We start from the raw sequence: 14,689 nt of genomic DNA on the forward strand, positions 1-14,689 counted from the left end.
AAGCAGAATTTTGGTGCATATTGATTGAATATTGATTACCCCCCTGGAATTTGTTAGAATAAGAATATGTGTTATGGTAACATGTAGAATGTTGGGCTCCTTTCTCTTGACGGTGCATGAGCTTCTGTGTACAGGAGTGAGGGGTTCCATGACTTCCCCAAGGCTGCACACTGGATCAGGGAAGAACTTTAAGGACCTGGTGTCCCACCCAGTAAAAACTGTTTAACTCCTTGGCAACACCTTTGGAGCCCCTGAAACTTGACTCCAGCCACCAGTTGGGTATAAGTCACTGGCCCATACCATGGAGAGGAGCAGCTGGGAGAGTGAGGGTCCTTGGTTAGGTTGGTGGACCACAAGGCGATGTTGTCTATCACCATGGATTGGACTCCGCTGAACAAACCTCATCCACTGGTTTCCCAGAACCTGACCTGTCTCTACCCAACTGAGTCGGGAATCCTAGGCCATGAGCCTCCTCTTGTTCTTTCCCCAGTGGTTCTCAAAGTGTGGTCCCCACCCCAGCAGCATCCTTATCACCTGGGAACTTATAGAAATGCTGGTTCTTGGGCCCACCCCAGACCAACTGAATTGAAAACCCTGGGGTCCAGCCATCTGTGTTTTAGCAAGCACTCTTGGTGATTCTGTTGCTTGCTAACGTTTGAGAACTACTGCTCTAACCTATATGCTTAGAGTGGAAGAACTGAGGGCTTTCGGTTCTTATCCTAGCTGGTCTCATTACCTGTGAGGCTTCAAGCAACACTCTGATTTACCTACCACCGGAGCCTCAGTTTCCATAGCGGCAGCATGAGGTGTTTACATTACCTCCCAGGTTCTTAGAGTATATTATTCTAGCTCTCAAAGTGGTTTGTCAATCCTTTCCTAAAATACAAATAAGCATGTGACTTCCCCCCTCCCCCAAACTTGCCAGGTTTCTACCCGGGGATTCCCCTTTGTGGTTTCCTTTCTGCTTGGCAGTTGGTGTAAGTTTTGATGCCAGGCATGCGGAAGGTCATTTGGGGGGGAAAAAAAACCCACATACATGCATGCACGCACAACAAAAAGTGATCAGCTTATTCAGCTTAGTGACAATGGCAGCTGGGACTTAAGCCCTTAACTACATCAACTTTTAAACAATTAAACCTTTCCCGGTGGCTTTGGAGGGTCACAATGTGGGTGAGTTTTTTGTTATTTGTCTCAAATCTCACACCATTGTTAATTCAGGAAACGTATGCCATGTGCCTACTCTATATGTGCCAGATGCACCCCAGGCACACCTATGAACTGGGTATATGGGCCAGAGTCCCAGGAGGGTCCTAGTCTCTTGAGTTCCAGACTGACCTGTCCCTGGCCCATACATCCACCCTCTGATTCTTGATTAAGTTTCAGCCTTGCCACCCCAATTTCGTCTTCTGTCCTGTGACCTGGGGGAGGCATCCGCAGGGCTGCAGCCGCAGGGTGTGCGCCCCTCATCTGCTCGTCTGGCAGAACCCTCAGCAGATGTGGAGGGGAGGCTGCTCCAGCGGCCTGAGTCTGCAGAGCCCTGGCCTCTTCTCTCTGAGGGGGTCTTTAGGGAAGAATACAGAATGCAGAGCCAACACTTTCTTGAAGCGAGCCTCCAAGCAGGGGCCTCATGAACTCCTCTGGTCCCCTCTGTTCTAGGGGTGGCACTGGGGGTGCCATGGTGCACGGAGCCAGGATGCCACAATGTATGTTGTGAGCTTCAGTACAGGGGAGGTTGCACAGTTGGGCAGGCAGGGGAGGGCACTATCAACCCAATCTTGGGAACTCCCGGGCTGATTCCTCACTCCTAAGTGAGACTTGCATATGAATCTGAACCCTGGCGTGCTGTCCATTAAATGAAAAAGGCAGAAGTCTGTTTCATTAAAGTGCCAGGGCTCTGATTAATTACCCCTTCTGAAAAAAGCTTGCTACACCTAGAACTTCCTTGACATTGGTCCCAGCTGTCACACTGCCAGCAGTTTCAAGTTCTGTTTAAACATTTAAACCACTAAATGGAAATCCCATCAGCCATGGTGCTGTGTAAGCAGCATGTGCCGTTGGGGGAGTATCTTCAGACTGTTAGTAATTGCATCACTTTCCCTGGTGGAGGTGATGAACAGCCCTCAGCATAATGAGATAATGTTTATGAAAGCACCTTATAAACTGTAAAGTGCCATATAAACATTCGCTGTCTGTGTCAAGATTATGGGAAAGAGTAGAGGTCTGCCCTCACTGTTTCCCTCAAACTGTTACCTTCAGCTTTTAGAGTATAAATTGCTTTGAGGGATAAATATGAAGGAATGACTAATTCTACACCGTGCGCCAGAGAATTAGTTAGGTTGCTGGTTCTTCTATTAATTGAAATAGCAAATATCCAAAGAGGAGCATATTTGGGGATAGGATAGGTCATTGGATTCAGTGCTGAGTATGCTGACTAAAATATCTATTGGATTTTTAGGTGGGAGGTGCTTGGTAGGCAGATGACAATGCACGTCTGCAGCTCAGGAGTCATGATCTAGGTATAAGTTGAAGCCGTGGGAGTGATTGAGATCATCTAGGAAGAAAACGAAATAAAAAGAGAGTTGAGGAAGGAACTGAGATTCTTAGTCTTGGTTTATATCAGGATTAACTATGGAGCTTTTCAAAAAGAAAGCTTCCTAGGTCCCACCTAGATCTTCTGAATCAGACTGTCTGGGGTGGGGTCCAAACAGGTGGATTCCGATATGCACCAAAGATTGAGGACCACTGGTGTTTAAAGTATAGGCAGACGAGGAACTAGTGAGAGGCTGAAAGATAGGTCAGAGGAAATGGGTGAGGACAAAGCAGAATCAAAGAGAACAGGAAAGGAGAGAAGTTAGACCAAAAGAGGCCACTGAAGTTGGTCAGTAGGAGGCCACTGGTGACCATAGAGGAAGCATTTCAGGACACAAGCTTGTGATTTCCTGTGTCCTGCACTTGCCCAGTGTCACTGTTATCTTCTCTCCTTTGAGTCTGGTTACCAGGTAGTTCAATGTGTTTTTTTACTTTCAGATCAAGTGTTCCCTCCCACGTGCAACATAGGGAAGAATTTTCTCTCCCTCAATTACCTTGCCGAGTACCTTCAGCCCAAAGCTGCAGAAGGGTGTGTGATATCCAGCCAGCCCCGAGATAAGGAAGTACACATCATTGAGTTAATCACCCCCAACTCTAACCCTTACAGGTGAGTGAGTGTGAGTGTGAGTGTGTGTGTGTTGTGTGTGTTTTCTGAACTAAGAGATGAAAAACAAAGATCTGATATGACTTGATATGATTCTGACTTGAGACAGGGAGAGGCTTAGCCCTCCCTCGTGTGAGGGGGAAGAAGCCACTGATGCTTTGGGTGAGATTCACAGAAGCTTTGAAGAAGGGAGTAAAGGTACCAGTGTCATATTTTATTTTCTGCATCTGTCTCTAGATCCCATATAGCCCAGATGAGTTCTGAAGCCTGATTTGAACTTCTTGGTATAGTCGTCCATTGGTGTCTATGGGAGGTTGGTTTCAGATCTCCCTCAGATACCAAAATCCATAGATGCTCAAGTCCTTTATATAAAATGGCGTAGTATTTGCATATAACCTACGCACATTCTCCTGTATACTTTAAATCATCTCTAGACTACTTATCATACCTAATACAATATGTAAATAGTTGTAAATACAATGTAAATAGTTGCCTGCACGTGGCAAATTCAAGTTTTACTCTCTGGAACTTCCTGGAATTTTTTTTTTTCCCAATATTTGCCATCCGTGGTTGGTTGAATCTTCAGATGTGGAACCTGCAGATACAGAGGGTGGACTGTACTAGTTATAGAACAGTCACTCTTACTCCATTATTATCTCCTTTGACTGAGGTTATCCCTGTTAAGAAAATTACAAAATGTACCTTGTTAACATAATTATTATTTTAACAATATTATGTGGGTTTTTTTAATACTATGTTTTTTAACAGATTTCTGTTTATAGTGTCCTCAGAGCACTTTTGCACTCATAACTGTTTAAAGCTGTGTGTGAATGTGTGTGTGTGTGTCAGAGGAGTGGCCCTTCATGGTGACACACCAAAGAGCCGTTAGATACCACTTACCTCTCTTCTCTCTCTCACCCCCAGCGTCCTGCCCCAGGACTGGAAATTTAACTCTATCAAGAATGATTATGGAATTTAAGAAAGAAAGAAAAGGGAGAAAGTAGGCCTTTCTCCCACTTTCACCTGCATTTCATGGGGACTAGTGAGTTAAAATGTAAATTTATATTATAGAAGGATTTCACAGTTAAAATTCTAATGAAACTTTGATTTCAAAAGTGAATAAACTACCAATCAGTTTTGGTAGGATTGGAAATGGAATTCTGTTCCATGTGAAGAATTTGTGGAAAATTAAAAGGGAATGGGAATAGAAGCAATCTGGCAAATGTGCTTAGATATTAAGCCTAAGGCTTCATTTGAGTACTGTATATCATTCATTTTACGGTTTACAAGTGTGTAAAACCAAGATGGAAATAAAGACTTTCCCCTAAATCCAGAATGACAGAGATGTTATTGTTTGGTAAAAATTCTCTTTTATACTGGATTCTTAGAAGTTTGGATTGTGTTCATTAATTTTCCAGTAATCACTTGGTTGACCATCTGTTTTTTTATTTTAATAACTGTATATCCAGAAGTTTGGGAAAGTAAATGTAGATATGATTTTGTGACAAATGTTAATGGCATAAGCACACCTTATATAAGTCAAGAAATTCTCTAGCCTTTTGCCTCTTATTTTATTCTGAAGCTTCCTCACTGCTTTACTGCCTCCCTCTTCCATCCACCCTGTCATCCCACTCACCAAACTGCCGCCCACTACTGCTCTGAAGGATTTTGAGCACATAGCAGATTAGACTGTTACACATCAAAGGTGCTGGAGGCTGAAAAAGCAACAGTTCTGCTTCAAAAGTAAACTCTCCGGGTTTGTTCACGTCCATTTCAAACAGTGGCTGCCCCATCACACAGGGAGATCACAGGGAGATGAGCTCCGTGCTTTGTGTCCACCTAGAGGGGTGGGATAGGGAGGGTGGGAGGGAGACGCAAGAGGGAAGGTATATGGGGATCTATGTATACATATAGCTGATTCACTTTGTTATACAGCAGAAACTAACACACCACTGTAAAGCAATTATACTCCAATGAAGATGTTAAAAACAAACAAAAAAAGTGGCTGCATTAAGTAACCACCTTTTTTTTTTTTTTCAACAAAGAGAAAAAGTTTAGTGGCTAATTATCCACAGGCATATTTTTCTATTGTTATGTAAAACCATTTTGTTATGTGTGCACTAACAATCTGTTTTGCACATGTCATTTGCCTGGGATCGACTCCAGCTTTTTAATCAACTGGCCAGACACTGGAAACATGAAGACTTGGAAGAGGGGAAGATAGTTGCAACTTTCTGGCATTTGGGTCCTAACTCTGCCTTTGTTTTCCATTCACAGTGCTTTCCAGGTGGATATCATAATTGACATAAGACCTTCTCGAAAGGATCCTGAGGTGGTCAAAGATCTCATCCTGATCTTGAAGTGCAAAAAGTCTGTCAACTGGGTGATCAAATCTTTTGATATTAAGGGAAACCTGAAAGTTATCGTAAGTTAGTTAAGCGTTTCTTTGTTTTGATGAATGGTGATAATTTAAGCTGTGTTTGTATGTGTTATTTTTGTGAAGTTTCTCTCTGTTATTTTTCACTTTATAAAATAGGCTGCTCCTTGGCTTCTCCTGACAAGGGCGGGCGGGGTGGTAGTTAAAAACATGGGCTTTGGGGTCAGTACAGACCCAGATTTAAGTTCAGACTCTGCCATTTACAAACTGTGACCTTGGGCAAGTCCCTTACCCTCTCTGGACCCCACTTGCCTCATTTGTGAAATTCCTGAAACGTATTAGTGTGCTTTCCAGACTTAGTAAGTATAAAATAATGAACACAAGCCTTTCATGGCTGAGAGCCCTGTAGGGGCCTCAGTGTCATGGTCCTAAATATCACCTCTCACTTTGGGGTTGGATATTTAAGGAAGGTGTGGGAAATCAGCTGGCTCCAGCCCATTTTTCTTTTTGAGATAAATACTTGGTATTGGCATGTCTTTTTGCTTGCTTCTAAGGGTAAAACACTGATAAAAGAATTATAACCATGGAGAGGTTAGTGAGATGATGCTGGAAAAGGATCCCCCAGCCTGTTCCCTAAGCATTATATTTCATGAAGAAAATATACTTAAGAAGTTTAGCTGGGTGGCATGACAGGCAAACAGTAGCTAGTTTCCTGAAAAGATGGATGTTGAAATTTGGTAAAATAAATCTTTTTCAAGTATTTAGGGAGATAACTGACAGAATATTGGAGCAAATTATATTGAAAGTTAAAGAAGAATTGCCCCTCCTCATTTTTAAGAAGATAATTACCTCTTTAGCATCTCTTTTGTGAGCTCAAATTTTTGTGCATTGTCTTTTATAAAAACCGTGGCCAATTCCTCTTTCAGTACCTGCATTGAATCAACTGGAGTGGGTTTTACGTTTTCACTATTTTGGGAGAGGGATGCCTTTGGCGTTAGTATTATTCATTCATGGCACCTTCCGTGTGATAATGCAGTGACAGAGCCAACGGTCCCCTGGGCAGCGTCATGTACAAGCATTTGCCAGGGGCAGCAGGCAAAGCCATGAGCACACACATCATAATTTTAAAGTAATCATTTCTGGTTCCTGTGGGTTTTTTTTTTTTTTTTTTTTTTTTAACTTTGAGAGGATCCCAATGAGCCATCATGTGTAATGGTGATACATTAATTTGGTATTGAGCACAAAGCCCAGCAGTGATTTTCTGAACTCAGAGCTGTTTTGATTGCGTTCCCTGGCATGGCATGAGGGGTGTTGGTGACCAGGGGTGTCTGCAGCCTTTGCTGCCTGGCACACCAACCAAATGTTTTTAATTTCAGAATAACAAAAACAGGAAAGGGAATCATGCTTTGAAAGGCAAAAACATACGGTACATTTTAATTCCCTGCTGGAGTGCTTGTGTAAATGTTCTTTTGGCCCTGACCCTTCAATGGCTCTTTCTCTCCCTGAGTACGTGTGCCTGGTCCATGGCAGTCCTGGAGTTCACTTTGAACGTCCCCACTTCTCATATGAATCAGAAAGGCTAGAAGTGAGATTGCTCATCCCAGTGCAAGATCTGTTTATATTGCTCTCCTTGGCCGTACTCCTGTTCCAGGCCAATTTTGGACAATGCATGACAACATTGCTAAACAATTAGGTAATGTTTCATGATGTTCTTTTTTATTCTCCCAATCAGTTTCATGCTTTGTGATTTCTTAACTCCCATCTCAGATGTGAATTCTGACTGTGCTGGGAGGAAAAGTTACCTGCTAATAAAAAGGTGGAGTGGAAAGAATCCTGGCTTTGGGGCCAGACAGGGCTGGATTCAAATCCCATTTCCAATTGCCATTACTCCAAGTTGATACTGGGCAATCTCATTAAACTCTGGGTCTGTTTCCTTTCCTGTGAAATGGGTACGATGATAATACTCACCTTGAGAGTTCTTGTGAGGTTTAGCAGAGTCCATTCATTCATTCAGCAAATATTTGTTAAGTGTGTCCTGGGTATTTCATCTAAAGCACTCAGCATCCTGCCTGCACATGGTGAGTTCTCAGCTACATGTACTACTTAACTTCTGTGAGCCTCAGGTTCCCCTTCTCTAGAAAGGAATAGTAATGCCTAGTCCTTATATTTTGGAGGAGAATTAAATAACACATGTAAAACTCTTAGCACAGTGACTGCCATAAAAAGGGGGGTTCATCTTCCTTCTATTAACAACTCTTTAAAAGTTTGTCTGTAGGAACAGTTAACAAAGTGAAGACAAAGACGAATGACTACTAAAAGAATTGTATGGAACTTGATGGGGTAAATTTAAAGAAGAGCACGCAGACATAGAGAACGGACGTGTGGACACCGGGCGGGGGGTGGGGTGGGGTGAATAGGGAGATTGGGATTGACGTATGTGCACTGCCATGTGTAAAACAGATGCTAGTGGGAACCTGCTGTACAGCACAGGGAGCTCAGCTCGGTGCTCTGTGCTGACCTAGATGGGTGGGATGGGGCGGGGGTGGGAGGGAGATCCAAGAGGGAGGGGATATATGTATACATGTAGCTGATTCACTTCGTTGTACAGCAGAAACTAACACAACATTGTAAAGCAACTACACCCCAATTAAAAAACCAAAACAAAACAAAACATAGGCGCGCACGTGTGTGTATGTGTGTGTCAGGAATGGGACCTGGGTAGAATGCACCCTCCAAAAGACAGGATGGTCCAAAGAGACACAAAGGGTTGTGTGCTGGGGCCAGATGGGACTACTAGAAGTGTCCACATTACATCGCCATGCCCAGCTCTGGCTTTTAATTCAGGGCCCTTATGGACCATGCATAATCACATTTTGGAAGAACCTCCAACACATTAAAGAGTAGATGGAGATAACTTGTTAGAAATTTCCCGTTGTACTATTTCATATGGCCTCAGGGCTTCAAGTTTGGAAATAGTGAGTTTATTCTTAGAAAAGACATTTTTTAATCCCAGTGGGAATATGCACAACTCTCTGCCTAACCCTTCCCCCAGATGCCCCCTCCCAGACATCAGCAGTATTGATGCAGGTGTGTTGGGTGGTGGGAGAGAGGGGAAGCCACTCAGACTCTACTTAGCTCATCGTCCTTTGTGAAGATACGAGTGGGAAATGGCGGTGGTATTTGAGACCTCCTTGAACACTCCCATAGGAAGTAGCTATACTGAGGCCTTGGAAAAGCCTGGGGACTCCCAGAAATACAGGATGAGGAATTCACTCATTGCCAGGAACCAACTTGCCTGCCATTGTCCCAAACCTTGCTGCTTTACAAATGCGTAGATAGATTTCTAGCCTTGTAAGTCCCGAGGTGTAATCAGTATGAATTGTACTGACAGCTACTTAGAGTTAATGTGGAAAGGTGTAAACAAGTCATTCCATATTGTTACAAAAAGGATAGGTGGCAGTTATGATGATAGTATTCTGGAAATACAGTATTTTCTCAGCTGTCCAACAACATGAAAGACTAGTGCAGATGAGGCCAAGCAGTATTGTTTAGGCCAATGTTGCAACTCCAGCCAGTCAAAACAACAGGCTGCCTTGAAAGGCTGGAAGAAGCTGTGCTGAAGAAAATGCTATTGACTCAGTGAATAAGAAGTTTGAAGAACAAATTGGATCCTTCTTTACTTCATTTTAGTTTCCTTCTTTCCTTCCTTCCTCCCTCTCTCCCTCTCTCCCTTCGTTTCTTCTTTCCCTTTCCCTAAGGAATTTTCTCTGAATTCCAGTAAGAATAGAATAATCCAAACCTGTGAAACTGAGGGTTTTTTTTGCAAATGGCTACAGAACTTGGTTAAAGCTCTCTCTGGTCCCTTTGCATGCATCATTGTGACTGGCCAGTCCGGCAGTTTTTCCTCAGATAAGCACTTTGGGTAGTAGAAAAATATACTGGGTGAGATCCTTTAAGCTTTGAATTGAAAATGTGTGTCCTCAGCCAATATCTCACAACCAGAGAGGCCAAGAGAACTTAGAGGCTGTGAATCTTCTATGGTTTTACAGTGGGAAAGGATTAATATTTAGTCATGTTAAGGGCAAACAGAATGGGAAACAAATGGGGAATTTAGGAAAAATGCTGCATGTATGCAGAAGAAAATAATTGGGCATGGAAATTAAAGTGATTTTTATACGGCATGAGATGGCATTATCTGCTTGCTGGAAGGGCCTTCCAGCCCTGTTGGAGCAGTTGTTGAAAATGTGGTGACTTCCCTTTGGGGTGGCCCTTGCAGCATTCAGCTCCCTCACCATCTGAGAAGATCACTGCTGTAGGATCAGAAGGTGATGTGAAATTTACCTTCCATGTCCTTGTTACTCAGAGTCCTTTTATATCCTTTCCTGGAAAGATTTCTGTCATTCAGTTTTAAGTTTGTAACTGATTACCAAGTGAAAGTTAATTTTAACAGTTACTTGTACTGCCGGATAAAAATATTGGTACTATATACAATGGAATATTACTCAGCCATAAAAAGAAATGAAATTGAGTTATTTGTAGTGAGATGGACGGACCTAGAGTCTGTCATACAGAGTGAAGTAAGTCAGAAAGAGAAAAACAAATACCGTATGCTAACACATATATATGGAATCTAAAAAAAAAAAATGGTTATGAAGAACCTAGGGACAGGACAGGAATAAAGACACAGATGTAGAGAATGGACTTGAGGACACGGGGTGGGGAGAAGGGTAAGCTGGGGCGAAGTGAGAGAGTGGCATGGACATATATATACTACTAAATGTAAAATAGATAGCTAGTGGGAAGCAGCCGCATAGCACAGGGAGATCAGCTTGGTGTTTTGTGACCACCTACAGGGGTGGGATAGGGAGGGTGGGAGGGAGACGCAAGAGGGAGGAGATATGGGGATATGTGTATATGTATAGCTGATTCACTTTGTTATAAAGCAGAAACTAACACACCATTGTGAAGCAATTATACTCCAATAAAGATGTTTAAAATATGTGTGTGTGTGTATATATATATATATAGGTACTTAGAGGGATGGTAACTTAATTAATTAATATTTTAAACCATAAAATCTAAGCATATTCTGTTAATAGAATTGGCAAATGTATACAGTTACAGGATTCCTAAATTGATCATAAATTATAAATGAAATATGAACCTTGACTGTTTCACTGTATGGAATTCAATAGTTTACAAAGGTGGGATAGTCTCCACAGTGAAGTAACTAAGTTGTGCCTTCTTTCATTTAACTCTAGGGTATAGGATTTGGGAGAAATATAACATGCACACCTGTATACTTTATATATAATTTTAAATAAAAATAAGGAAAAGTTTGGTATCATATTTGGTGTGTGTTAATAATTTAAACATTAACTCTGTAGTGACATACCAGGTATGCTTATGATAATTAGTTTATCAACCAATGACAAAAATGATTATGCCATTTGTATCAACATAAGCAACCCAAATGGTATAACCAGTCAGCATGAGTAGATGTTTCTTAGTCTGCTGTTACAGATTTTCACATCAGTATTCTCAGACCAAGGAAAGTAGGAATCAAAAGAGTAAATATTTCTTTCATACACAATAATCTATTTGTTTCAGATATTAAGGCACTGTTTAATTTCATACACTCATGAGTGAAATTTTACTATTATCTTCAGGCTCCTAACAGTATTGGCTTTGGGAAAGAAAGTGAAAGATCCATGATAATGACCAAATCAATAAGAGATGACATTCCTTCAACCCAAGAGAGTCTGGTCAAGTGGGCTTTGGACAATGGCTGTAGTCCAGTAACATCATACACAGTGGCTCCTGTGGCTAATAGATTTCATCTTCGGCTTGAAAACAATGGTAAGTATGATTTTCTTTTTTTTGTATAAAAAATATCCCCCAAATGAGTTTTCCAATGAGGAACTCTCATTTCAGCTTATATGGTGCTGTTTTTCTGTTGCAAATTTTAATGATTCATTCACTACTTTTCACTATAAAGCTTAAAGTTATATAGAATTGTGCTAGATTATTTTGGGGAAATTATCTTTAATATAGATTTTTTTGTAACAGAGTTGATTGCGTGTTGGAAAACTTAGTTATAGATCACTTTCGCTGTGCTTATATTAAGGATAAATTATCCTGGGTTCTTTTCTCAGAGGTGCCTAATGATCACTTTTGGCTGAGATACAGAGGAGTTGGGCCTGCAGGAGAGAAGTCTTAGTTCAGGCTGGATCTTATAGGAAAATAGTCATGAGCACTCATGCTTTCTCATACTCATCCAGAGGGAATGCAGGAGTTATTATCCCACTTTGATGGAGGAGAAAGCAGAGGCTTAACAAGTTCTTAAGGTTCTCCAGAATCTGATCGATAGTAAGACTTGAAACCCAGGTTTTCTGATCCCCAGACCTCTTGCTCACCACACAGTACCACTACTGAGTGCAGTGCCGGTAGAATGAAGATTAGGAGTACAGGTTCAAGTCCCAGCCCTGCCATTTGTTCACTGTTTGGAAGTTGCTTAACCTCTGAGCCTCAGATTCCTTCTCAGTCATATGAGGGAAACAATTGGCCCACCTCGAAGGGTGATTGTGAAGGGGTATTTTTAATCAAAGGACAAATTAAAAACCTCCAAACCTCTGACTCCTTTTGGACCCATACAACTGTGCCATGCTTTTCAAAAAAATAGTATCGAAGGAGAGCCAACATCCACTGTCATCCTTATTCCCAACTCCCACTGAGATGGATTGACCTCAAGCATACGTCAGTTGGCTTTGGATAGTGGATGTAGAGAATACGGGGAAAAATTTTTTTTCTTTAAATTGTTGAAAATATGACAGAATAATGAGTATGGATTGTATGGAAATATGTCTCTCCCTTTGAAGGAATAACTGTGCCTAAGCAGCTTTTTCTTTCTTCCTTTGGGACTAGGTTCTAAAAGGCCAGGGTACCCAGATACGTGTTAGAATTTAGCACTCAAAAAGGAGGTAGCAAAATCATTTCAAAATACCAATACTGTTTCAAGAAATCTTTAGAGAAACTGTTCTAAAGAATCTCTAGATTCAAGGAAAGTATTTCATTGGCATTCGAATGGAATAATATTGTCCCACATAACTTATTCAAATAGTAGATTTGTATAGATTGAAGGGCCTTAGAAATCATCTAATCCAGTGGTTCTTAATCTTGGCTCCACATTGGAATCACATGGGGAGCTTTAAAACATAATGATTTAAAGAGAGTTCAGTTTTTAATTGGCCTGGGACGCAGCCTGAGCATAGGGATTTTCTTTTTTAAGCTCCCAGAGTGATTTTAATGTGCAGCCAAAGTTGAGAACCACTGATCTAATCCAACCTCTTAATTTTAAAAATTGGGAAACTGAGGCACAGAGAGGTAGGCCACTTACCCAAAGCCATTCAACCAGTTAGAAAGAACATCAGCACTAGAATTCAGGCTTCCAGACTCCTCATCTCTTTTATACATTGCTTGTTAAGAGTAATTTTACACATGCCCATTCTTTGCTAATTTCTCCTGTTCTTGCCTCTAATGATATGACTGCGGCCTGGCATCAAACACTGATGATGTTTTGCCTTCTTCTCTTACCAGCAGAGGAGATGAGAGATGAGGAAGTCCATACCATCCCTCCTGAGCTACGGATCCTGCTGGACCCTGGCACCCTGCCTGCCCTGGACAACCCACCCATCCGGGGAAGGGGAGGCCGAAATGGAGGTTTCCCCTTTCCCTTCCCCGATATCTCCAGGACAGGCTGGAAGGAAGGGGAAGAAGATGGGATCCCTCGGCCAAAGGACCCTGTCATCCCCAGCATACAACTGTTTCCTGGTCCCAGAGAGGCCGAGGAGGTGCAGGGGAGGATGGATGTTGCCCTGTCAGTCAAATGTGACAATGAAAAGATGACTGTGGCTATAGAAAAAGATTCGTTTCAGGTGGGTGCCGTTTCTTAAAGGAGAGAAGGGAAGGCTACCTCCCTCCCCATCTTGCCTCAGTCTGTGTTAGTTATTTCCAGCTCTTTCACTTTTGAACTCCAGAGATTTGATACTGTTTTCTCAGTTGGATGGGCTCACTTCCCCTTGGCTGTGATTCTCACCCGGTTCCTGTTGTTCTCAGTGAGGGGGGTTCCAGATCCTTGTGTGTCAATATTTTGCTATTGAATTTCCAAGGCCAACAAACACAATTCTGAGGCTGTTGAGAGATGGTAGGCTGAAAGGAGGTAAGGGGGGAGGGGAAGTGCAGGCCTCCAGCAACTTGGAAGACCAGGCAAAATGTGTTAACTGCATGCTGTAGAATGGCCTGTGAGCCCCCCTTTATGTCTTCAGTCGTTGTTGTTTCAGGCCAGCGGCTACTCTGGGATGGAGCTCACCCTGTTGGATCCCACATGCAAGGCCAAGATGAATGGCACCCACTTCATTTTGGAGTCTCCCCTGAATGGCTGTGGGACTCGGCACCGGCGATCAGCCCCTTATGGTGTGGTTTACTACAACTCCGTGAGTGTTCTCCAGGACAAAGCTTTCCCTTTGCCAGAGCCTTGCTGGGTGTTGTTACCTTAAAATTAGTCTTAAGACTTCTAGGAAAGTGAGGAGGGTCTGAACAAAGCCAAGTGTCAGTTCTCAACAAAATGGGATGTAGTATGACCCTGAACTCTTTTATTTGTTTTGTTGGTGAGTCTGTGGGAGTTGGGAGGCCCTGTTTTCTCGGCTGGAGCATTTGTGGTGATCTTTCCCACCCTTCCTTCCATCTCCTCTTGGCAGAGTTTCACTGGCAAGGTGATTATGACTTTTCCCGGCTAAGCTGCAGGCTCGGATGGCCTGATCCACATAAGGATAAAATCCAACCCCTTGGGCTATGAGTGAGCGCCTCTATACAACTGAGCTAACCAGATCCGTGGTCTCTCTGGCCTCATCTGAGTCTTGTCTAGAAGTAGGAGAACTTCTCCCTCCCTCATGAACAAAAGAACCAAAAGAGAGAAGTCTGAAAAGGTCCTTCAAGAAAGTGTTAAATCTCTCTCCATCTCTAAGAAAGACCCTAAATTGAAGAAAATCTTCTATTTTTGAAGTTACCCAGAGAGAGATTCCACAGATTCTCCCAATGATAATCCATTGCAATAGCTACCC

General features: G+C 42.4%; 1 protein-coding gene across 14 annotated transcripts in view; it reads left to right on the forward strand.

The window, feature by feature from the left end:
* The window catches only part of TGFBR3 (transforming growth factor beta receptor 3), a 199,962-nt gene that overhangs the window by 149,447 nt on the left and 35,826 nt on the right, over positions 1 to 14,689 (forward strand). For 12 of the 14 annotated variants that reach the window (XM_082383857.1, XM_082383859.1, XM_082383853.1 and 9 more), the window contains 5 exons: positions 3,028 to 3,196; positions 5,471 to 5,618; positions 11,240 to 11,429; positions 13,167 to 13,504; positions 13,910 to 14,062. In XM_082383857.1, the coding sequence (XP_082239983.1) occupies positions 3,028 to 3,196; positions 5,471 to 5,618; positions 11,240 to 11,429; positions 13,167 to 13,504; positions 13,910 to 14,062 (998 nt within the window). The remainder of the gene's footprint in view (positions 1 to 3,027; positions 3,197 to 5,470; positions 5,619 to 11,239; positions 11,430 to 13,166; positions 13,505 to 13,909; positions 14,063 to 14,689) is intronic. The other 2 variants (XM_082383860.1, XM_082383850.1) reach the window with 1 other exon arrangement.

The sequence above is a fragment of the Balaenoptera borealis genome (genome assembly GCF_965194805.1).
Source record: "Balaenoptera borealis genome assembly, chromosome: 1".
Classification (NCBI taxonomy): domain Eukaryota; kingdom Metazoa; phylum Chordata; class Mammalia; order Artiodactyla; family Balaenopteridae; genus Balaenoptera; species Balaenoptera borealis.